The sequence below is a fragment of the Takifugu rubripes genome, chromosome 1, assembly GCF_901000725.2.
Source record: "Takifugu rubripes chromosome 1, fTakRub1.2, whole genome shotgun sequence".
In the NCBI taxonomy this organism is placed as follows: domain Eukaryota; kingdom Metazoa; phylum Chordata; class Actinopteri; order Tetraodontiformes; family Tetraodontidae; genus Takifugu; species Takifugu rubripes.
This window is the reverse complement of record NC_042285.1, coordinates 7,319,620-7,342,134: the sequence shown is the minus strand read 5'-3', so window position 1 is coordinate 7,342,134 and position 22,515 is coordinate 7,319,620. Positions and strand designations below refer to the sequence as shown.

Below are 22,515 nucleotides of genomic sequence, written 5' to 3'. Positions count from 1 at the left end.
GCTGCAGAGAAGCCAATCTGACTCGGAGCCCTTCACCCTCACAAACTGTGGTCTTTGCGTGAGGTAGTCCAGAATCCATGTTGTGAGGTGGTGATCCACCCCAGCTACCTGCAGCTTGTCCCCCAGCAGCCTTGGCTGGATGGTGTTGAACGCACTGGAGAAATCAAAAAAACATGATCCTCACAGTGCTTCCAGCCTTCTCCAGGTGAGTGAGGGAGGTGTGGAGGAGGTAGATGACAGCATCGTCCACCCCGATGCTCGGCTGGTAGGCGAACTGCAGCGGGTCCATGAAGGGGCTCACCAGTGGGTGCAGGTGGGCGAGGATGAGTCTCTCCAGCGTCTTCATCAGATGAGACGTCAGAGCTACCGGCCTGTAGCTGTTGAGCTCCTTGGGGTGCGGTGTCTTTGGCACTGGGACGATGCAGGATGTCTTCCACAGCTGTGGCACTCTTCCCAGCTTCAGGCTCATTTGTGTTGTAAACTCTAGTTTTCTGGTCCAGAAAGATGAAATACTTATTCAAGTTATCATTGTTATTGTATAAATTGCATCCAGAAGATAAATTTCCACACACAATGAAATTAACTAAATATGGAGGGAGCATGTGACATTTGGGAGGCTGTGACACTGGATGTCTGTAATAGTAAACAGGATAGCACGACTGCCCTTACAAATAATGCTAATTATGTGAATTTGCATTGTTTTGATTGCATTTTGGGTGCTTTTCTGGTTCTTTTTCTGGGTATTGCTAACACAGATGTGCCTGTAGTTGCCCCTGCAAGAGTATTGACGAAACCCACAGGATAATGCCCAGTCAAAGAACAAGCTTGGATTCAGTCATCTTTGGCAATTTCTTTGGCGGTTTCATAGTACAATCATAGTACAATATAGGCTACAGTTCTTATTATAAGAGCCTATTTTCTTTTTTGCTACTGTTCCCTATTCTATTAAGTGAAGCAAATGCCTAATCTTTTTTTTTCCAGGTGGTGTAGAGCTTTCCTGGAACAACAGACTGAACACAGGAAATCTGTGAACTCAAGTCACCTAATACATTTTTCTGAAGGGAAGTGCTATGCAAAGTTATGCAAACCTGTTGATTCTGAAATTTAATTTATTTTCAAGAATAAAGTTTACTATATTTTCCTCACTATAAGCCGCACTTAAAACACTGAGATTTTCTCAAAAATCGACGGTGCGCCTTATAATACGGTGCGCCTTGTGTGTGGACTAAGTTCCAAAATCTGCTGTGTGCCTTTGGTGGGTGCACTACGGTAAACGCTCTGCCCATCGCTTAGCGGCACACCTATGCATAAGGACCCCCTAAAATGGCACCGGTCAAGTGACACGCGTATGAGGCTCACTTTAAACCATCGAGTATGCGGCTGAAAATGGCAATCGAGCAGCTGCAAGACATTTTAATGTAAATGAGTCCATGGTCAGAAAGTGGAGAAAACACGAAAGTGAACTGCGCCAAGTAAGGAAGACGAAGCTGAGTTTCTGCGGGAACAAAGCACGGTGGCCCGAGCTGGAAGACCGAGTGGAACAGTGGGTTGTGGAACAGCGAACAACCGGAAGGGGTGTCTCTACTGTCACCATTCGACAAAAGGCCAAAGCAATTGCTGAAGAAATGGACATTGAGCACTTCCAAGGTCTTGGCATTTTCGCTTTATGAGGAGGCGGCATCTCTCCATACGTGCGAGAAAAACTGTGGCGCAGCGGCTGCCCATGGATTACCAGGTTCGGGTGGTCATCTTCAGCACCTACTGCCGCGACAAGATAACCGGCAAAAACATCGCGCACAGTCACATCACCAACATGGATGAGATCCCGCTGACTTTTGACATCCCTTTGACCCACACAGTGGAGAAAAAAGGGACCAGCATGGTGGCGATATGCACAACGGGGCACGAGAAGTTGTCCTTCACCGTGGTTCTCGGCTGCCATGGAAACGGACAGAAATTGCCACCAATGGTGATTTTCAAGAGAAAGACGTTGCCGAAAGAAGCGTTTCCTGCCAGAGTTGTGGTCAAGGCAAATCAAAAGGGCTGGATGGATGAAGAAAAAATGAAAGAGTGGCTAAGGGAAGTGTATGTGATTCCATGCGCGCCCACCTCACAGACAGCATCAAACAACACATTAAAAGGTGAATTCAGAGCTCACCATCATCCTGGGAGGACTCACAAAGGAACTCCAACCGCTGGAAATTGGTGTGAACCGGGCTTTTAAAGTCAAATTGCACGCTGCGTGGGAGCGCTGGATGACGGAAGGCAAACACTCCTTCACAAATACTATGTGGCAGTGGTGGGCAAGTTATGCCACCATATGCGGCTGAATTGTGACGCATGGGCTATGATACCATCTTCATGTATTGTAAGAGCTTTCGCAAAAGCCAGCATCAACGTTGAAGCGGAACCGGTCGGCAAGTCTGATTCAGATGATGAAGAAGAGGAACTCGGGATTTTGGACATTGAAATAGCGCAGTTGTTTAATTCAGATACAGAACATGAAAACTTTGATGGTTTCGTGGCGGAAGAATGAATATTTTGTTCAATAAACGTGTCAAAACTCACTGTTTTACTTCAGTTATCATTTTTTACTGCGTTTTAGTATGCGCCTAATAATACGGTGCGCCTTATGTATGTGTTAAATACAGAAATACCACCCATAACTGAGACTGCGCCTTTTAATACAGTGCGCCTTATGGTCGCAAAAATATGGCACGTGTATATATGAGGACAAAAGTCCTCATATAATCCAATATCCATCCATCCATCCATTGTCTACTGCTTATCCAGGGTCGGGTTGCGGGGGCAGCAGCCTAAGAAGAGAAGCCCAGACTTCCCTCTCCCCGGCTACTTCTTCCAGCTCGTCCGGGGGGATCCTCAGGCGTTCCCAGACCAGTCGAAAGACATAGTCTCTCCAACGTGTCCTGGGTCTTCCCGGGGGCCTCCTACCAGAGGGACATGCCCTGAACACCTCACCAGGGAGGCGTCCAGGGATCATCCTAACTAGATACCCAAGTCACCTCATCTGGCTCCTCTCAATGCGGAAGAGCAGTGGCTCTACTCCGAGCCCCTCCCGGATGGCAGAGCTTCTCACCCTATCTCTAAGGGAGAGCCCAGCCACCCTACGGAGGAAGCTCATTTCGGTTGCTTGTACCCGTGATCTTGTTCTTTCGGTCATTACCCAAAGCTCATGACCATAGGTGAGGGTAGGAACAAAGATCGACCGGTAAATCGAGAGCTTCGCCTTTTGGCTCAGCTCTCTCTTCACCACTACGGACCGGTGCAGAGTCCGCATTACTGTGGACGCCGCACCGATCTGCCTGTCTATCTTATAATCCAATATATTCAGTCAAATAGTCAAGCTTGGCAACTTATTCTCTAGGAATCTTGCCTATTGATTTTACCAATGCTAAGGTAATTATTCCATATTTGTATTTTTGACTATTTTGATTGTTTATAAAGTACAATGCACCATTTTATTTACTTGTGGTGAAACACCCTATTTACAGTGTGGCCAGTGTACAGTGTAGCTTCACTACAATTCCTGGTATAACACCTGCTGAAAGGAAAAACTGAAACAGTCAAACATATGCCTTTGATGGTTTAATAAAATTAAGGTTATTTCAAAGTGTGCAGTGTCTACATTTGTTCTAATCTTCACACCTTTATTTCTACAGTTTTTCCAAGAAGTCAACTTTGCAGAAGAGAAATAATTGGAAAGCTTTGTATTACTAATTCATAGCTCAGCACAGACAGTTGCATTATAATCTCTCAGAGCTGTGTAACAATCCTTCCATCTCTGTGTCAGGTTTCACCTTACACCTTGTTTGTATATCTATGGTCTTGGGCCAGTGAACTGTGTGACCCCTGCCTATATTTCACTATTTAACCTGAAACTATATTGTAAAGGGAGAGGGCAATTAATTCAAGAGTCCCGACACTGTAGTACTGCAAATAATTACACAAATACCAATTAAATTACATAAATAAAATAGTACAGATTTACTTCTTTTTCCCTGCTACTTTAAATATAAGTCCTTCTGATCACCCATACCTGAGAGATTAATATGAATTGATAGACAGATATGAAACGCAGAGGTTAACTTGATAAAATAATGCATTTGCATGTTTAATTTGGAGTGGAGACTGAGAATAGAACACAATTGTGAAGTACTTTTAAATTACTGCAATATAGTAAGTAACCAGCAGATGGGAGTAATGCATTATTGTTCTTATTAATGTCAGACGTCTGTGTAGATTCTCAATCATCCAGATCATAGTATACCAAGGTAGTTTTCTGTGTCAACTTGACTTTTTTTTCTTCTTTTTTGAAGACGTTTCGCCTTCTGTCCAGAAGGCTTCTTCAGTTCTGAACTCGCTGGGGACAGAGCTTGAAAACATCCTTAACATACAGAGAGGATAAAATTTAGAACATATTAAGTAGGTATCGATTTCTTACGACTCATAGAAAAATGCCTTATTTTGCTTCAGCAATCACTAATGCCGCTTGTTTAACAGACGGTGTTTCAGACGGTGGTCAAGAGTAAAATGCGCTGCTAACGGCTAAACGCAGCAAACACAAAAACACATAACAAATGTAACAGAAAAACGACGAAAAAGAAAAATCTTGCACACAAACTTGAACCAGGTGCAAAACATACAAATCCACAAAACAAGTGCAAAAGAAATGCAACTACAAAACCCCCCACAAAAGCCCAAAACTACTGCAAGAGAGAGACGCGACGTATTCACTCCACAACCTTAACTACACGTCGTTCTGTACAAGGCCACTAGGGGTAACTGGAAGGCTTGAAAGAGCAGCAGAACAGATTAAAGTGAGCGGTGCTTGCCGTTTCTTAACTTTGACCAGAATAGAAAGGCAGGCCAGTGCTGAGGAGCGCGACGTCCCTAACAACACTGTACAGTCCTTAGAATGTAATGATTGGTCAGACAAAAATACCTTGATTTATAAGACTGGTATGCCTGACTGACCAATCACTGTAATCTGACTGTTTTTGGCGTTTGTGTTTTTTTTCCGCATTTATGGGTTGGTAAGTTTTTGCTCCACAGTTTCCGTGATTGTTACATTTTTCTTTTGTTTTTCTGTTGAATTTATTTTGTTTTGCATCAGTTTTGTGTTTGGTCGTTTGCAGCGCATTTACTCTTTTGCAGTGCATTTTGCCCCTGTCGTCCACCGTAGTTTCCGGTAGGTTTTATTTAAAGGTAGTTTATAGAATCTTGGCGTCGTATTTTAACCAATAACTTTATCTCAGATTAGTTATTTCATCAGGAAACATTTGTGTAACAGGTGGGATGACGTAGAGAGCTGTTATATCACGAATAGAACCCGATACAGTAGCTGCTAGCACTGTACCAAGATGGTGGCAATTTAGGCACGTCCCTCCACAGTCAACGCGGCGGCAATATGTATGCAACATTATTAGCAACATTGTTTTGAATGTAACACAGTCACTAATACGTCACTGCCAAGAGTAAACGAGCAGTATGGCCCATGGTCCTTCGGCAATTTTACTCATTTATATTGTTGCAGTGCTAAAAAATAGCACTGAATACAACATTTCATCAATGACTACCAAAACGGTGAGAAATGCGGTACACATTTGAGCTTAATTTCTATTCAGATTTTGTGGAGACTGCTAGTTAACTAAAGGTTAAGTAGATGAAATGGCTTTGAAATGCTTTTTACGGAGCATGATTCATGCACAGTGATGCGTATTAAAAAAAACGTATTTTAGAATCTATTATGTCAAATGTGCATTTGGAGTGTATGCGTGTTTCTGACCATATAATGCAATGATTTTTGCAAGTGTTGTGAAATTTACTTGGAGATTTTAAACTTTTTTCTAAATTTCAAAATTTGTTTCTTGTGAACCGCAAATAAACAAAACAATGCAATTGTTGAGAAGGGCTGACAGGTCTGTAGACAAATGGACATTCCGAAATCCTTCATATAAAATACACGTTCTCGAACTCCTCATTTAATCTCTGCAGCGCGTTTTACAGATAACCGTCTGCGTGTCAGCCCCGCGCTGCAACCGAACTCTTCTGTATAGCTATTTTTATTATTGTCACAATTGGTAAACATATAATGTATCAACCTACCCCTGCGGTATTTCTATTGGTTGAAAGAAGTGTCTGTCGATGCATTTACGCCCGTTTGGCTGCTTTTGATTGGCCGAAGTCCCATTTTTTGTCCTCGTCTTCACGGCGGTGGGTTGGAGCCGCTGTTCTCCCCCGGTCTGGCACGTTCCTAGCCAAATTATTAACGGTGTAATATTGGATTTCCCTTAATCATAAAGACCAGAAGCAATCTCTTCTCTATTTCTCTGTAGCCGCTAACACATTTCCGTCTCATAAATATTTCCAAAGCTCTAGGAGACCACTCTGAAGATGGCGGTGGTTAGCGGGATGTTGGGGTCGGCTGTAGCCCGACTCGAGGGCCGAGAATTCGAGTATCTGATGAAGAAAAGGTCGGTCACAATTGGGCGGAACTCCTCCCAGGGTTCAGTGGATGTCAGCATGGGACACTCTAGCTTCATCTCCCGGCGACACCTCGAAATATTTACTGGGGGAGAAGGTGGCGCTAGCAACGGGGAATTCTACCTCAGATGCCTCGGAAAAAATGGGGTGTTTGTTGACGGGGTGTTCCAAAGAAGAGGGGCTCCACCTTTACAGCTTCCACGAATGTAAGTTCTATAGCAGTCTTAAATTTGGTGTAAAGAAAAAACTTAATTGTAAGATTTGTTATTGTTTTGTTGTTCTGAAGTGATGCTGCACGTGTTTTGTGTGTGTGTGTGTGTGTTTGTTTTAAGTGCAGTGTGGGAAAAATGTCACAAATCCTCGTGAGAGTAAAAATGCGTGCAGTCGTCGCAAACGCCAAACAAACAAAAAACGTTGTTTCGGGAGTAAGTCTTGAATAGTTTCCTGCTATATACGTCAATAGGAGGACGTCAGTCAGCAGCCACATATGCTTAAGGTCTGAATTAGAATGGTCAAACTGAATATTTCACACATTTGCTCTTTGGTCTTAGTTTTTGTTAAACTGGGGACATGATCGATAGTGTGTACATGAACTGGATGTGAAATTAACAAGATGGCCGAAGGGATTTAAATGATTGGTCATGTTAATAACAAACAAACAAACAGACAAAAAACACGCAATTTGGCTTAAGTCATTTGCTTTTGTCCCAATATGCTAACTACAGTTAGCAACATTGCAACGGTTTATGATCTTTAGCCGCTCCGTAAAATACTGCAATATGTCTTATTCTGCATGTTGCACGTAGTAGACCTTCTTTGCCTTCAACAATTCACAAGTGAAGCTATTTTTAATACTTAAATGCATTTGATCCAGCACAATATTAACCTGCCCGCATGCCCTGTCACTATCTTTACACCTTTTACCCAAAGTGTTTTTCCATTGGAATAATAACATTTTTGTTCAAGGTCACGTTTTAAATCTAAGAACCCTTTTCATGCTATAATTTAGTTTAAAAGGCCAGTAAGTGGTTGAAATAAAAGCCCATATTGATAATAAATGGAAGACATGGTGTGTTACAGACTGATCATAGTGGATGCAGAACAACATTTCAGTGCTTCGCTCTTCATTTTAGATAGACCTCACTGGATTTTCTGGCCAGCAGGCAGCACAAGCTTAATGTTTGTGACTAACTTTGGCTCAATTACAGAAGAAGGACCCTAGACAATCAGTTACTTATGATAACAATAATAAGAAGTCGTACCACATGCATTTTTGCATGTAATATATGTGTTCTGTCCTGTTCTGACCCTCAGACCAGATCAAAAAAAACTTTAAAAGAAAAAGAAACCTGAAGGAGAACCAGAGATGAAGGATCTCTCTCCCTGGGATGGACAGACATGCAGTTGATGCCACATATACAGTGAGCATCATTAACAGCAACAGTTTTAATAATCATATAGTGATATGGCATTTGACATCTACAAGGACAATAGCAACAACAGCAGTAATAGGGACAATAAGAGCAGCATTTGTTTAGTCTTTTTTCCCCTGTTTTTTTCCTGACATCTTTTTTTTCCTCCACAGTATTTAAAAGTTACATATAGTGTGCAGGATTGCTACTAGAAAATAAACTCGGCAATGGACTTTTATGTTTGCAGCATTGGATGATAAAACAAGGTTTGACACTTGTTGGCATTGACTGTTTGAAGTGACTCATTTCCCCCTTTTTTTCATGAAGCGTGCCATTTTGTGTGTCCCTGATTTTTTTTGATTTTTTTTCCCCCTAACCATCAACACTAACACTTTGACTTTCATTGTTAGGTGTTGTTTTCGGTTCCCCAGTACAAGTATAAAGATCACATTCACAGCCCTCTCCAGTGACAAAAAGGAGCCAAGGAACGTGCCGGAATCACCGGTCAAATCTGTCCAACCTCAAATTTCCCCACTGACCATCAACATTCCTGACAACATTGCCCATCTCATGAGCCCACTTCCTTCACCTACTGGTACTATCAGGTGGGGCTGGCTTTTTGTTAATGTTGTCTAATCCATGATGCGTGATAATTTGCTGAATTTAATCTTTAAATTTCTGAGTAGCCTGTTTTTTTTAATTGTTTCCTAAGTGCGGCAAATTCCTGTCCATCAAGTCCACGTGGAGCAGGACTATCCAGTTATAAAACAGGCCGTGTTATGGCCTCAGATCTTATAGGAGACAATTCCCAATCAGAAAATGATAAGGAAGCCTCAGGTGAAGATAGTCCAAAGGTGAGAAACTCAAATGGCAGATGAATACTGCTTTGTTTTATTGAAGAAGAAATTCACATCCAAGAAAATGCTGGACATATGCATTCCAACAGTCAGTGGATTCATAATTTTTATCCCTGGTTATTTATTAAAATCTTTTAAAAAAATAAATAAATTCTCGCAATAACATAACTTGGAGTATTCTGGTTCAACAGCGCTAAATCTAAATACTTATTTCTAACATATATATATCTAAACCTATCACCTTAGCAGCCCATGGCATGTTAAATTTTTTGTCTTCTTTTGCAGGATGACTCCAAACCTCCATATTCATATGCACAATTAATAGTCCAAGCCATCACCATGGCCCCAGACAAACAACTGACACTAAACGGAATATACACCCACATTACCAAGAACTACCCTTATTACAGAACTGCTGATAAAGGCTGGCAGGTCAGAAGGTTTGCTTTTTCTTTTCATACTAGTATTGCTGGAATTTGGGTTAATTTACAGTTAATTTTTGTAGAAGTCTTGAATGAATCGCGGGGGGGGGGGGCAACACGTCATCTCTTAAAGTGCAACATTGCATTTGTGTATTGTGTTGCAGAACTCAATCCGCCATAACCTATCACTCAACCGGTACTTCATCAAAGTAGCTCGCTCTCAGGAGGAACCTGGCAAAGGCTCTTTTTGGAGGATTGATCCTTCTTCTGAGAGCAAGCTGATAGAACAAGCCTTCAGGAAGCGCAGACCCAGAGGAGTGCCCTGTTTTAGGACCCCTGTGGGCCCGCTATCATCCAGGTATGCAACACAGAGAAATCCATAGTATTACTTCACAGATATGTTTTAGTACTTGTAGAAAACATCGTGTCATTAACTTATAGTCAACCAATGAAATTGGGCTGCGAGATAAATCAAATTTTAATCGAATTTTGTAATATCAATTTTGATCTCTTTGCTGTAGACAATCGATTTTGATCTCTATCATATCTCCATGCTGCACGCCCCAAGGTATTGAGGCTCTTCCTTCTGGTGAGAGCACTCTCTCCACACACCTGTGTACGGATGGTGTCTGCAAGGAAACGCATAATTTCATTGCTAAAATTAACAAGGGCAAGAGGAGCAGGACAGGCCTATGGAATTGCTACACGCAAGAGAACAATAACTGGCTAAGAGTTCTTTTGAAAATTATGCCTGTAACATCAGTGATACTGTTTTTATGGTGTCTGATCTGGCCAGTCTGTTCAAAAGGACGCGCGTAAGTGATTAGCAGATGGAGAAGGTGCTATGAAGACAGACCTGTAGTCACTTCATTCTTCAAATTTGTTCACCATTTTCTAAAATAAAACACCTGTTGTCTTTTGTAGTTTAAAAAATAAATCAAAATTTAAACCTGAGACTTTGGAACAGGTAGAAATATGAATCAAGTGTTAGATGCAAGCAATTGTGTATCAAGATAAGGTCATTAAAAAACTTTAATTGTTTTAATAACCAACCTGTGATCAGATTTGATCATTGATGAGCATCCCAGTAGAAATTTCAACAGTTAGCTTGAGCTGGTTGGGTTAACACAATCAATCATTGTTTATCTGTCTGTTTCAGGAGTGCCCCAGCTTCTCCCAACCACACAGGGGCACTATCTGCCCATTCAAGTGGTGTCCAGACCCCAGACAGCCTCTCAAGAGAGGGTTCCCCTGTCCCTATGGAAGCAGAACACACCCCACCACATGCTCCTCAAACCACAACTGTCCAACCTAAACTTGCTGTCATTCAAGAAGCCCGTTTTGCACAGAACTCTCCTGGTACTATTACTGTTCATTATTTTTATGTTGCTATAAACTAGTGCTGTTGATTTTCATCGTCAAGCTTAGCAAGTTTTTATCAACCAATCAATCTTTATTTATATAGCATCTTTTACAATCAAAATTGTTTCTAGGCGCTTTACAGAATCCCAGGGCCTAACCCTAAACAAGGAACGGTGGCAAGGAAAAACGCCCCTTTAACAGGAAGAAACTTTGAGCAGGACCAGGTTCATGTAGGGGGACCCTCCTGCTGATGGCCAGCTGGGTAGAGAGAGAGAGGAGAAGGGGGGAGGACGGGTAAAGGATAGAATAGGTAGGAGAGGAGAGGGTGAGGTGAGGTGAGGTAGAGGAGAGAATAGGCATAGTAGAGGAGAGAATGGGCATAACATAATATTATAACATAGCATTTTTATGCTCTGTTGTAGAATATGAAGTTGTTCAAACTTTAGCAAAGAGCATTAACAAAGTTGCTGAAAAGAAAAATGCATTTTATATTTCACTTTTTGTTTATGATTACGGTATAGGCTCCTCCCTTAACAACCAGCCAGTGCTGATAGCTGTGCATCGCCCCATGCCTCAAACAACCATGAAGCCTGTAACCTATGCCATGGCAACACCAGCCATTGTAACCACGGCAGGTAGCCCAGCTCCTGTGATGCAGGCAGTGCAGGTTGTCCACCAGATCCCAGCTGTCACTATGGCAACAGTTGCTGCACAGTCTGTCGCAACAAGGAGCACAGAAACTCAGGAAAATGGAGGTGGAGAACACCAAGAGATCAAAGGTGAGTTTATGTTGCTTGACCATGAACCATTGCAACAATTTCAATGACACAAGAAGGATGTTTTCTGTTTTAACCTGTTTTGTTTTGCTACTCCATAGTGACCGTGGAGTCGGTTCCTTCAATCGCAACCTCTTCTGTAGGTGGAGTCAGTCGCATCATCCAAAGCTCTCAGGCAGCTCCTCTGACAACTGTCACCATTGTGCAACAAGGACCACTTGCCCAGCACCAGTTGCCAATCAAAGCCATTACACAAAATGGGACTCATCTGGTCCCTATTGGTACTACTGCAAGCACAGGTGAGAGTCACGCATGCTTCTTTGTTTATCACACAACAGTATAGATATATCAATGTGACTACCCTGACTTGAGTTAATAAGGAAGATGGTAAATGCACATTACTAATGTACCTTTTAGATAATGATATTTTTGGATGGTTTGTGATTTAGAGAAATTAAAACAATTATTGGAACTATCCTGATTGGGTTAAATACCAGTGACTCAAATTAGTCATCATCTGGATATTTACAGTTGGATTTAAAAACATGTCTTGAACAGGTTCTCTGACTTCAGACTTATAAAACAGGTAGTAAGAATATTAAGTACAGACATTTTTACAGATATTCTACTGTAATTACTTCACTATAAAATAGTCTCTTCCAGTTAGCTTCTCAGAATAGTAGCTGTATTTTGGAGTGATGCGTACTGGCATACTAATTGGTCCACTTAAGTACTCTTTGTTTTAGGTTGAGTTTTTACATTTTTTCCTCTTGCCTGTTTTACAGATATTGCTGTGAGCATTGGCATATTTACTGTCTTCATTGAAAATGAGATGCATTGAGGGTTTGTGGTGGTGGTGTGGTGTTAAAATGGTACTTTTTTGTTATCTAATAGTTGCTGCAAACCCTCTTCACCTCCTAGCAGCTCACGCTTCAGCCTCAGCATCCCTCCCCACCAAGAGGCAGAATGGAGTACTGCAGGAGCAGCCTGAGCCCAAGAGGGTCAAAACTGAAGAGCAGGAGGCCGGAGCAACAGCTAACAGCAACAATGGCACCAGGGACAGAGCTGGAGAAGGGGGGTTTAGTAAACAGATCGATGACTAGTAGCCTCTCACAATCAAGCTGTGTCCTTGCCCCTGCTTTCCTGTACACGTTGAGCCTCACCTTAATCCCTTTGCCCCACCTGGCTGTCATCTCCTCCACAGTGCCAAAAAAGTGAATGGATGTGGAAATGTCTGTGGGACATGAAGGAATGTGCAAAACCAAGACTAGAGAATACATGTGAAAAAATCAAGACCAAATGGAAAATGGCATCCTGGGGCTGCTGATTACTGTGAAATCTAAATGTTAAGAGACCCTTGTGACAAGAAAATAAAGGGAAACTTTAAAAAAAAGACATTCTGGGATAATTGAAGAGTCCTGATACTCTCTAAAGGTCAAGAAGAGCCTCATACTGGTAGCATCCTAAACAGTGCTTAACTGTGTCTGATAGAAAAGACACATATGAAACCATCAGTTGTATGTTTCACAAAGGTGTCCGTGTTCACTTGCGGACATTCCCATCTTTGGCAGCTAGTCCCCTCAGCCCCTCTGTTGTGCGTAGAAATGCAGTATTCTGTTGTACAAGTGTAACTTTGGATCTTTCTATGAGTGTTTCCTCTACACAGATAATATCTATCTAAAGAGAACTAAAAGTTGTAAGTGGGGTCTTTAAAAACATTTAAACATCACGTTAAACAGTTTAGGAATTACTTTTTTGTTATGTGGACTTTGTTCAGTGAAATGAATGTAGTTTTTGTTTCCTTTTAAAGATGAACACTATGAGAGGATGCTCATTAATTTTCTACTCGATCATGCAAGAGACATTTCTTTTCATCACTGTGCATCTTTCTTTTTTTTCAAATAACCTATGAGATTAAAGTTTATATATTCCCATGTGTATTTGACCATACGTTTCTTGGCGCCTGCATGTTATGGATCTAGAGTCAATGTAATTGAACAGAACCTGAATATGGAATTGGCGAAAATGTAGACTGATTCTATGCTGTTTGAGTCTGACCAGTGTTGCACTTAACTCTGAGTTGTTTTTGCATTTTGAGTTGTTCCCCATTGTAATTGCCTGTCTGTTACCTTTGTGTTGGCAGTCTCTTTGCTTGATTATTTTATTCTGTTTAGGATATTAAACAGTCCCTTCTATGTTATACGAGGAAAAACAAGTTCTGAGTGTTCTGTTTTATCTGCTAAATTTTATTTATATACGGTATATGTGTATGTATGTATACACACATTCACTTATGTATATGTGCATGTATACACACATGCACATATGTATGTAAATATGTGTGTATGTATGTAAATATAGTGTATGTGTGTGTGTGTGTGTATATATATATTAGTGTGTGTGTGCATATACTGTATATGTATGTGGGTTGATGTTTGTATGTTACAGCCACATTAACTCTGAAGTCTAGAATGTATATTGCTTCCATGAGAAATGTTGAAAGCAGATCTGATTTGTTAGAATGTCAGCATGAAATTTATTTTCATTAGATGACTTTCAAGCTGTCGCACAACCGTGCAGGTAGGGTTTCCTCTCACAAAATGAGGTCAAAGGAGAAACATAAAAATTCTGATTAAAAATGCTCACCTTTAATCTCAGGTTAGTTAGAATTCTTTCAAGTTCTGACGTTTTCATCATTACGTGTATTCATACTTTATATGTACTCGTACATTTTTTCCACAAATTATTTCCATTTTGCCTAATTTTATAATCATACAGAGGTAATATTTTGTTCGCTTACAAAATTAGATATGGAAATGTTAGAATATGCATAAAACCTTTTGACAGCAGCATATGTGTATGATGACACTGAAAGGTAGGTTAACTGCCTTTAAACACTAACAACCTGAGTGAATCAGCTGAAACCATTTTGCTCAACTTTCATAGGGCTTTCCAAGTGTTGATGGAGTGTTTGAATAAAACATAGGACTAATGTTCAATGATTTGTACAAGGCAAGAGGTACATTTACTTTCTGGTAGGTCAAGAGCCAGAAATAGCCCATTGCGTTTAATAGAAAAAAAGCAGTTATAGTTATTCCCATTAAATTGAACTGTAGGCATTAAAATCACGAGAAACTGGCCTACTGCGCCAAGTTCACCTGCAAATATACAATGTGATGTGGAAAAGAAAAACTTTGAAATGCCTTTCTGCACTAAAGCAATAAAATGAGTGTAATGATGCTACACACAAAAAAAAAAACCAGCTGTGTAATATACATGAACATATTTCTGCCACAGGCAATCCTGTTTGACAACCTCAAGCTTCCACATCAGAGTCCTTGTTCAAGATCAGCTGTAGCGCTATACAGAGATGCAACTCAGACTTAAAAACACATTTGCTGACAGGAAAAAAATTATTTAGGGATCTCAATTTCAGGCCTGTAGCTGAGGCTAATTGTTTTCTATACGAGCGGCTAAATACAGGGAAAATTTATTAGTGAAAAAGAAAAAAGATTTACTGTCTTAATATGGTGGTATTTGTGTCAGAAACATTTTTTCCATAAACAAATGAAGTTATTTAATATATGGGTGGAAAACACTTATTAAGAATATTTGATGGAATCCTGCACTCTTTCCAGCAGGGGGGTAACAAGAAGTATGAAAATGAATCACTTTCTAACTTACACCCTAAATAATAAATACTTTTAAGTTTCTCATTTGGTGGTTTTGGCGACAAGTTATGAAAATTTTTTTCCACATCAGCATCCAAGAAAATAATTATGAGAGTATTTCCGAATGAAAATTCTATTAACAGTGTGAATATATACATATTTAGTATTTTTTGGGTTAGTGTATGGTAACAGAATAAACAATCACATATACATTCTCAGGTAAAAATGACAAAACAAAAACAACTCCTTCAAAGTTTTTTGACCAGGTAGAAATGCATTTAAAAAAAGGAAATAAACATTGGACAAGGTGTGGGAAAAAGATGACTGAAATAAAGTAGATTTACTTCGCTAACATTTGTATAACTGTATGCTTGTGTGGCAGTTTGCTTTGTGTCTATACGGTGTCTCTAAGAACAGCTAATGCCCATGATAACTCTATAATGCACAGACTTTTACAGATATTATAAACCTTGAAGTTCTGATCATGATGTGATCCTGATCCACATAATGTTGCATTAGTATATACACATATATATTTACACAATGATGCATGCACAAAGAGATTCCTTCCAGCTTTCCAGGCACATCCTAGGTTAGGTGGTGTTAGTCAACAAAGTTCCATCTGTCACCCGATTTAAAAAAAAAAAAAAACCTATCCACCTTAAAATTCCTGGGAGGACAGCTTTAAAAGCTGCACAATGTCCACTGAGAAAAATAACTCCCTCTTTTCTAGAGTGTTGGGTATGGAAGTCAGATTTGTGTCTGCATCCCTTAAACAAGAGGCCATCCTCTGGTATGTTTGTCATTTTTGCTGAGTCTGTGCTTTTCTTGTCCATAAACTGTTGCTCTTACACAGAGTTTGTCAATGTAAGTGCAACAAGTGCCCCCCCTTCCCCCAATGATTAAAAAGGCAGAGTGCTTATGAATGTAACTGTGGGGTTGAAGGTCATATTTTCTCATCTGTCATCTCCAGGAACTGGGCGTACACATCTCTGGAACACTCCCCTTTTGGGTTGAACAGGAACTTGTAATAGCTGCCATCAGCACAAATTGCTGTACCATACACAGAAATGAGAGGGAAACAGTCAGCAAATGCACAACCTGGAAGACAGTTTGTCATGTCGTGGTGCACACAGTCTCATATCCAATTTGCTGTAAACCTCCATCTCACAAACACTTTATATCAGTAGTTTCTTTAATAATTGAAGTAAATGCAGATTGCATGCAATCTAATGGTTAGGAAGAAAAATATCATTAGATGAGTGTAGAGGAGGCTGCTCTTATTGAACACAGCTTGTGCTGTAAATATGAAAAGGTGGACTTTGCGAGTGCACAATGATGTGCTTTAGCTGTACCAGAATTTGGTTTCTAACATTTGTTTGTTCTCACAGATATTAAATTATAACTGTAAATTAAAATCACCTATGACAGCATTGGGTTCTGTTCCAAAGGCACATACACAGGGAGATCCTGATGGAACTTGGAACCTGGAAAAACTCCACTTGGAGCTAAAGTATTTAGGAAGAAAGCTGGCTGAGGCCAAACTGCAGAGGAAAGAACCAAATCAATTAGAGTATGCTTGGGGACACTGTTTAATGTCAATATGACATTTTCTATTTCCTTTAATCCCAAAAGAGACATAGACAGCTTCAAAACAGACTAACCTTGACTGTTTGTTCCGTTTGGGGTCCTCTGCAGCAAAGATATGCACTGTACCATGGTCACTGGAGACACAGATGAGAGATGCATCCTGGTTGAAATTGATACTGAAAAACACAGGGGCAAGGTCAGCTTTTAAGACCTCAGTCCAGTATCAAGTAAATTACTGAGTTTTTACTGAGTTCTGCTTAACTAATAAGGTTTTAAGTTCTATATGACATAAAATGACCCAGAACAAGACAATATCCAGGAAATTGAAACACAATGATGAACAAATTTTGTCCACAATATCTCCTACAACCAACAGAATGATTTAACTTGTGTGTGAGATGAGTATTTAAATATAAATAAAATAATTTAAAATCAAATAAAACATTGCAAGCACCTCAAAATGGATGATTTGTTATTTCAGTAATTGATATTTCTTTATCTATTAAATGATAAATGTAATCATAATTAGTGCTGCCAAAATTAATTCTTCAATTGATGTTTAATCATGAAATACAGTGATCCCTCGCTATATCGCGATTCATCTTTCGCGGCTTCGCGGATTTTTTTTGATTTTTTTTTTACAGTGCCTCTGAATCCTGATTGGCTCAGGGGCTTTACTGTTGTCTAGAAATAAAATATTGACGCTGTACTGTATTGATTTTTCACTTGTCAACAGTTTTCGTTTCTGTACATTCTGCCAACTTTACGTTTGCACTTGGTCGCTTAGCAACCATGGTGAGAATGGCCACTGAACTTCAGCGCACGGCACAAGAATGGGACCCTTTGATGAGTCGTTCATTGCAGTTCTCAAATATAATTGAAGGTGGCATATCCGTTTATAAAAATCTTCTTGCCCAGAAAAAGAAAGAGCGCCAACAACTGCCTATAACAATGTTCTTCTCTCGGAGAAAGACTCCTGCGCCTTCCGTAGAAACAGACGCTACAGCGGAGCGGAGTCAGGACGCAGAGGCACAGCTGGGACCGTGAAATACGCGAGTGACAATGTTTCCAATCTTGTACAGTATTACTATATTAAAATTATTGTTTTACACAAAGTTTGGTCTTTAAAACAGGTTTTGATGTTTGGTTTCATTCTACTGTTCAGTATTGCATTGTAAAATAATTAAAAAAAATAAAGTTGCTACTTCGCGGATTTCACTTTTCGCGTGTTACTTTTGGAACGTAACTCCCGCGATAAACGAGGGATCACTGAACATCATCATGATTGATCTGAGTAAAATTTTGAAAGCTTTAAACCAATCTGCAGCAGAGAACACATGCATTTCGCACAGTTTGTCAGAGTAGTATTATTGACACGCAAGTACAAAAAGCATTTTGACAGCATTGGTAAGATGGATGATGATAAACAGCACGTTTCCCTCCACACTATCATTTAACATTGGTGTCTATTGGAGAGACTAAAGTGGGAGACGACATGATCTAGCAGAGTGAAAAATCGCTTGAAAACTTTGCTGAAAAAATTGCTATAACTCCTCCTCAAAACATACTAGAAAATTCAAATACACACTCTTGTAGGTACAAGCCCCTGCAACCCCACACATGTCAGTTTTAGAACACTCAAGTTAACATTAAAAGGAGCTGTCATGCCAACAAGTCTGCTCTTTAACTCCCATATTAAATGCAGCAGAGAAAATATTTAAAAGTGGAAAAAACTTTGTATTCAATTTGTCATTTTTCCTATACAGTTTAAGATCATTTCAGAAGATTTCACAGATTTCACACAGTTCTAATGAGCCTCCACCACATCTGTCATTGATAAGTGGTTCAAATCTGTGTATGTGGATTCTGCGATTTCTTCAGCAGTTTCTGTCTTTCACAATGCAGGCCTATTCAGCTAATGAGTCAACAGCTTCTGCCTAATGTCAAATTTTAGTGTCTGCTACATTTTAAAGTTGTTTTTATCCTACATCATTTGATGTCATAGCACAGAAATTCACACAAATACATTTTAAAGTCTCCCGCTTCTAATAAGCCCAAATACAAAGGATCAATAAGAGAAAGGGAATGGAGTGTTCAGGCACTGAGAGAAGCTGATGGTGGAATTATAAGACTAGGCCAGATCCAAATGCACACAGTCACAATTTCTGTGGAATTGTCTAGTTATAATGCGTCTTGTTAAATTGTCTGTTAGAAAAGTATTAGAACACTTTAGAGAAGCAAACAGCATTATTCTACTCACCAGTAAATGTTGGCAGTCTGAGAACCCCGTCGCAGCTCCTGTATGAGCTGACCTGCAGACGTGTCAAAAATTCTAATGAGAGTCCCCTGTGGAAACACAAATGAAAAACAGAACAATTACAAAACACTAGCCGAGATGATAGATTTAGACACCCAAAGTTACTGTCAAGATCAGTGTGGCTCACTTTCTCTGATGCGGTGGCTATTCGTGTGCCCTGCAGATTCAGAGCAATGCAACACAGTGCTCCCTCATGAGCAAAGATGTCAACTGGGGGTTTTTCTGTGTTAGCCAAATCCACTATCTGGACATGGCCTGAATGAGTCCCTGGAAAGGCCAACAGGGAGTTGTTGCTGTTAGGACACAGCACACAAAGGCCTAGAAAGGACAAGAAGGGCAACTGGTTTAAAAGTCAGACTTCAATGATGACCTTTTCACACCTTTTTTTAATGCAAACTGACCCTTTGGGTTGTAGCAAGTCTCAAACACGTGCAGCTGATGGGGGTTGTGGGTGAAGGTGAAGACTTTAATCATCGAGTCTAGCACCACTACAATCCTACGAGGAGATTCAGGTTAAGGTTTCAACAAAATGAAGAGAACTCTTCCAACATATGGGTCAATATGACAGTCACTCAAGTGATAAGTTCAAGTTTTGGTTAAAGATTAATCCACACACTTGCAGTTATAGGCTAAAACATCAAAGGGGCATGAAAACAAATATATAAGAATGGCCAAAGTCACTTTATCAGGTGGAGCAGCTTTAGAAACATCAGTTTGTAATGAACATTTTTTTTATACCTGTCACGTCGAAGCTTTACTGCTTTCACCTCAGTCGAAAACTCAATCTCAATGACTGTCTTCTTCTTTAGGTCATCCCATATCATTACTGAGTAGCACGGAAAAAGGGGGGGAAAAAGTAAATTTTAAAAAGGTAAATTTAGTACAATGAATAATATTTAGAGGGCAAAATAGCAATGTCCTTTCTAAATAATTTACAATTGTCTGCAATGGTTTTACCAGAGAGGTTAATTAAATTCTATGCATTGTTTAACCTTGGATTCTCTTGCTCTTTCAATTCATATGACAAAATATAACAACAATTCAGAGTTCCACAAGGTAAACATGATATAAGATAGCAAGCTGGCAAATTATGATGTGAATAAATCCAGTGTCCTGAGGGCAGGAGGCAACCCTGCATTCTACATTTGGAAGGTGTTCCTTTGAAAGAACAGCAGGACATGCTCTTAGCTAGCACCCAAAAACAAAAAGCAGCAGACACTGGCTGTGCTAAATAGTGTGCTAAACACCTGCAGACAGCCCAAAGGATTTCAAAGCACCTGCTCAGTTTATAATACATGCTAACCAAACACTAGATTTCTCAAGAAGATCTGTCTAAATGATTTATTAAAATGTGCAACTAAAATATTCCAAATGAATCTCAAAGGTTATTTTCTTTTTTACTGAAAAAACATCCTTACAATTCAAAATTTAACTGTTCTAAGCATTCACTAGTGATAGCTTAAGCATATTACAGAATTATCATAAGTGAATCTAAGACATAGTGCAAAATGACATTATGAGCCATTATTTAAGAGAAGAGCCATCCAGTAAAGCATTACTGTAAATGTCTGAACGAAAAATGTACCTTTGTTTGTTGGATACTTGGGTTTCTTTCCTCCTCCAACTAGTGCCAAGTAATTGCACCTGAATAGCATCTCCACATGGCCGACCCCACCCTCCATAAACTCTGAACAAAAAACACAATTAGTAAATACAAGCATAAATGCAAACTGCCATGCTTTTTAAAAAGATTTTTTTTAAAAACACATCTACACAGAAGAATGAAAAGTAACAGAATAGATGTCGGTATAATGAGCACTTTGTCCTTCAGTCAATCAATAAGCTTTGAACAAGAAATTAAAAACACCAGATTTTACAAGAGAAATGGCAATATCCCACAAATGGCAAATGAAAGCTCTTGGGTGAGACATTTCCAGCAGAATCATTTTAATTCCTGGACTGCTAATGTTTATACTGTTTGTATATAGATTATATCAAGTATGAGGTCACATGCAATGTCACCTTGTTTCTCCTTTTCTTTAAGAGGATCTGTGTTGTAGACACGAAATCCATTTTCCATTCCACAAGCAAAACATCCTGGACAGAAAAAGGTCTAACACTCAGAAATGGCTTTAATAAGCTGAAGAGAGCAATATTAGAGTCATATATATGGTCATAGTTTATGGTTTCCATGTGATCACTTTGATTAGTCCATTTTTACTTTACATCATACACACACACACACACATACATACATATACATACACACACACACACACACATACATACATATACTAACACACACACACACACACACACACACACACACATATATATATATATCGAGAACTAGTATAAGTCCGAAAAGGTACCTAACTAAAGATGTCTCATAGCTAACACTGTCAAACGAACATTTCCCAAGATATCACTATGTTAGTAGGGAACTATTATATCAACGTTACTTCAATCAGGTGCTCCATAATCGTTTTACTACTTTAATACGTCCTTAACCTCCCTATAATTTATTATTTGCTCCTGTGCACTAACGACAATAAAACCTGGAACGTTAGCTTTAGCTGGGTAGCTCCGTTAGCTTAGCAAAATTGCTGAGTTTAACACTAATTACATTTAGTGACATTAAGCGTAAAAGCTCGAAATAATTATTACAGAGGATTCCAGATTATTATACAAATAAAATGTAAATAGCTGTATTAAAGTATTCCCCATAAATGAGTGCTTTGCAGCATTAGCATTCACGGAGCTGATTTCCTTTTGGGAAAACCATATGGCAGCGCTACTTCTTACCATGATCCTGGTTAAATCCAGCATAAAGAAGTCCATTTCCGTGAGGATTAGACGGTAGTAAGTTCATTTTTGATAAAAGAAAACGAATGTCAAGTCTAATAATATATATATGTATACATTTATCATTAACGAATTATTCTAATCAAAATTCTGCCGAATACAACCAGAAGACGGCTACCATGCCTACCCCAGAGTCTGTTCGGCAGAGCACAGGAACATGGTTCCTGTTGCGACCAAAAGTCAAGATCAGTCTACCTTAAACTTTGTTTTTGAACTAAAATAAATGTATTCTACTTAAATTGTTTTATGACGTCTTCGATAACGTTTCAATTTAAATCAACGCGTTAGAATACGTTAGAAAAAAGAGAATAAGAAAGGTTTATCAAATCTTGGACAGAGCAGAATAAGTAGTATTCTAGCCTAATGGCTACGGCACTGGCATACTAAGCCAGAGAGCAAAGGTACGATTCCTACCTTCGCAGAATATGGCGCCACCAATTCTTGATGCTTGTTTATTTCACCATTTTTTTTGTTTATGACAAAATAATTAGAGGAAATTATTTTAGTAGATACAGATCAGTCTGAATAACAATAAGGTCGGTTCAAAAGGTTATATATGACATGGTGTAACAACACTTAATTTCTGTAGGATGAACTATGACATTTGAAGGTCACAGGGAGAACAGGAATAGCTTTAGTATGTTTTTAATCATACTTTGTTGCGCGTCCCTCTGGAAATTTATAGTTTATCAGACTGTAGCTAAACTGCCATCTCTCAAGTGACCACATCAAATCATTT

The 22,515-nt window shown here is 39.5% G+C and overlaps 2 protein-coding genes and 1 long non-coding RNA gene across 10 annotated transcripts; 1 reads left to right on the top strand and 2 right to left on the bottom strand.

Moving 5' to 3' along the window:
* Nucleotides 1-4,103: 4,103 nt before the first annotated feature.
* On the bottom strand, nucleotides 4,104-6,256 carry LOC115250453 (uncharacterized). The gene is made up of 2 exons (XR_003889003.1): nucleotides 6,127-6,256; nucleotides 4,104-4,405 (listed from the first exon to the last, which is right to left on the bottom strand). It is a non-coding gene; the product is annotated as an uncharacterized lncRNA (long non-coding RNA).
* foxk2a (forkhead box K2a) lies at nucleotides 4,924-13,548 on the top strand. 7 transcript variants are annotated; one of them, XM_029838823.1, is made up of 10 exons: nucleotides 4,924-5,054; nucleotides 6,394-6,710; nucleotides 8,327-8,521; nucleotides 8,629-8,770; nucleotides 9,059-9,205; nucleotides 9,360-9,553; nucleotides 10,355-10,554; nucleotides 11,079-11,336; nucleotides 11,435-11,632; nucleotides 12,228-13,548. In XM_029838823.1, the coding sequence occupies exons 2-10, from the start codon at nucleotides 6,415-6,417 to the stop codon at nucleotides 12,434-12,436; spliced, it is 1,839 nt and encodes a 612-aa protein (XP_029694683.1). In that variant the 5' UTR covers nucleotides 4,924-5,054; nucleotides 6,394-6,414; the 3' UTR covers nucleotides 12,437-13,548. The 7 variants fall into 7 exon arrangements, with proteins under 7 accessions (XP_029694683.1, XP_029694677.1, XP_029694672.1 ...); XM_029838817.1 differs by lacking the exon at nucleotides 4,924-5,054 and adding an exon at nucleotides 5,496-5,604; XM_029838812.1 differs by lacking the exon at nucleotides 4,924-5,054 and adding an exon at nucleotides 6,209-6,294.
* Nucleotides 13,549-13,959: 411 nt separating this feature from the next.
* On the bottom strand, nucleotides 13,960-22,499 carry wdr45b (WD repeat domain 45B). 2 transcript variants are annotated; one of them, XM_003961259.3, is made up of 10 exons: nucleotides 21,717-22,499; nucleotides 20,934-21,008; nucleotides 20,497-20,598; nucleotides 19,650-19,737; nucleotides 19,313-19,407; nucleotides 19,039-19,229; nucleotides 18,855-18,940; nucleotides 16,669-16,770; nucleotides 16,427-16,548; nucleotides 13,960-16,057 (listed from the first exon to the last, which is right to left on the bottom strand). In XM_003961259.3, exons 1-10 carry the CDS (start codon nucleotides 21,781-21,783, stop codon nucleotides 15,951-15,953), a joined length of 1,035 nt encoding a protein of 344 aa, XP_003961308.1. In that variant the 5' UTR covers nucleotides 21,784-22,499; the 3' UTR covers nucleotides 13,960-15,950. The 2 variants fall into 2 exon arrangements, with proteins under 2 accessions (XP_003961308.1, XP_029694762.1); XM_029838902.1 differs by having other exon boundaries at nucleotides 16,669-16,728.
* Between the last annotated feature and the right edge of the window lie 16 nt (nucleotides 22,500-22,515).

Excerpts from the sequence above, each read along its gene's own strand:
- wdr45b (XM_003961259.3), bottom strand. The coding sequence starts at position 21,783 with ATGAACTTACTACCGTCTAATCCTCACGGAAATGGACTTCTTTATGCT. Across the intron at positions 16,771-18,854 it reads CAGACTGCCAACATTTACTG|TATCAATTTCAACCAGGATG; the intron begins GTGAGTAGAATA and ends TGTGTTTTTCAG. Across the intron at positions 16,549-16,668 it reads AAACGGAACAAACAGTCAAG|TTTGGCCTCAGCCAGCTTTC; the intron begins GTTAGTCTGTTT and ends TTTCCTCTGCAG.
- foxk2a (XM_029838823.1), top strand. The coding sequence starts at position 6,415 with ATGGCGGTGGTTAGCGGGATGTTGGGGTCGGCTGTAGCCCGACTCGAG. Across the intron at positions 10,555-11,078 it reads TTTTGCACAGAACTCTCCTG|GCTCCTCCCTTAACAACCAG; the intron begins GTACTATTACTG and ends ATTACGGTATAG. Across the intron at positions 11,337-11,434 it reads AGAACACCAAGAGATCAAAG|TGACCGTGGAGTCGGTTCCT; the intron begins GTGAGTTTATGT and ends GCTACTCCATAG.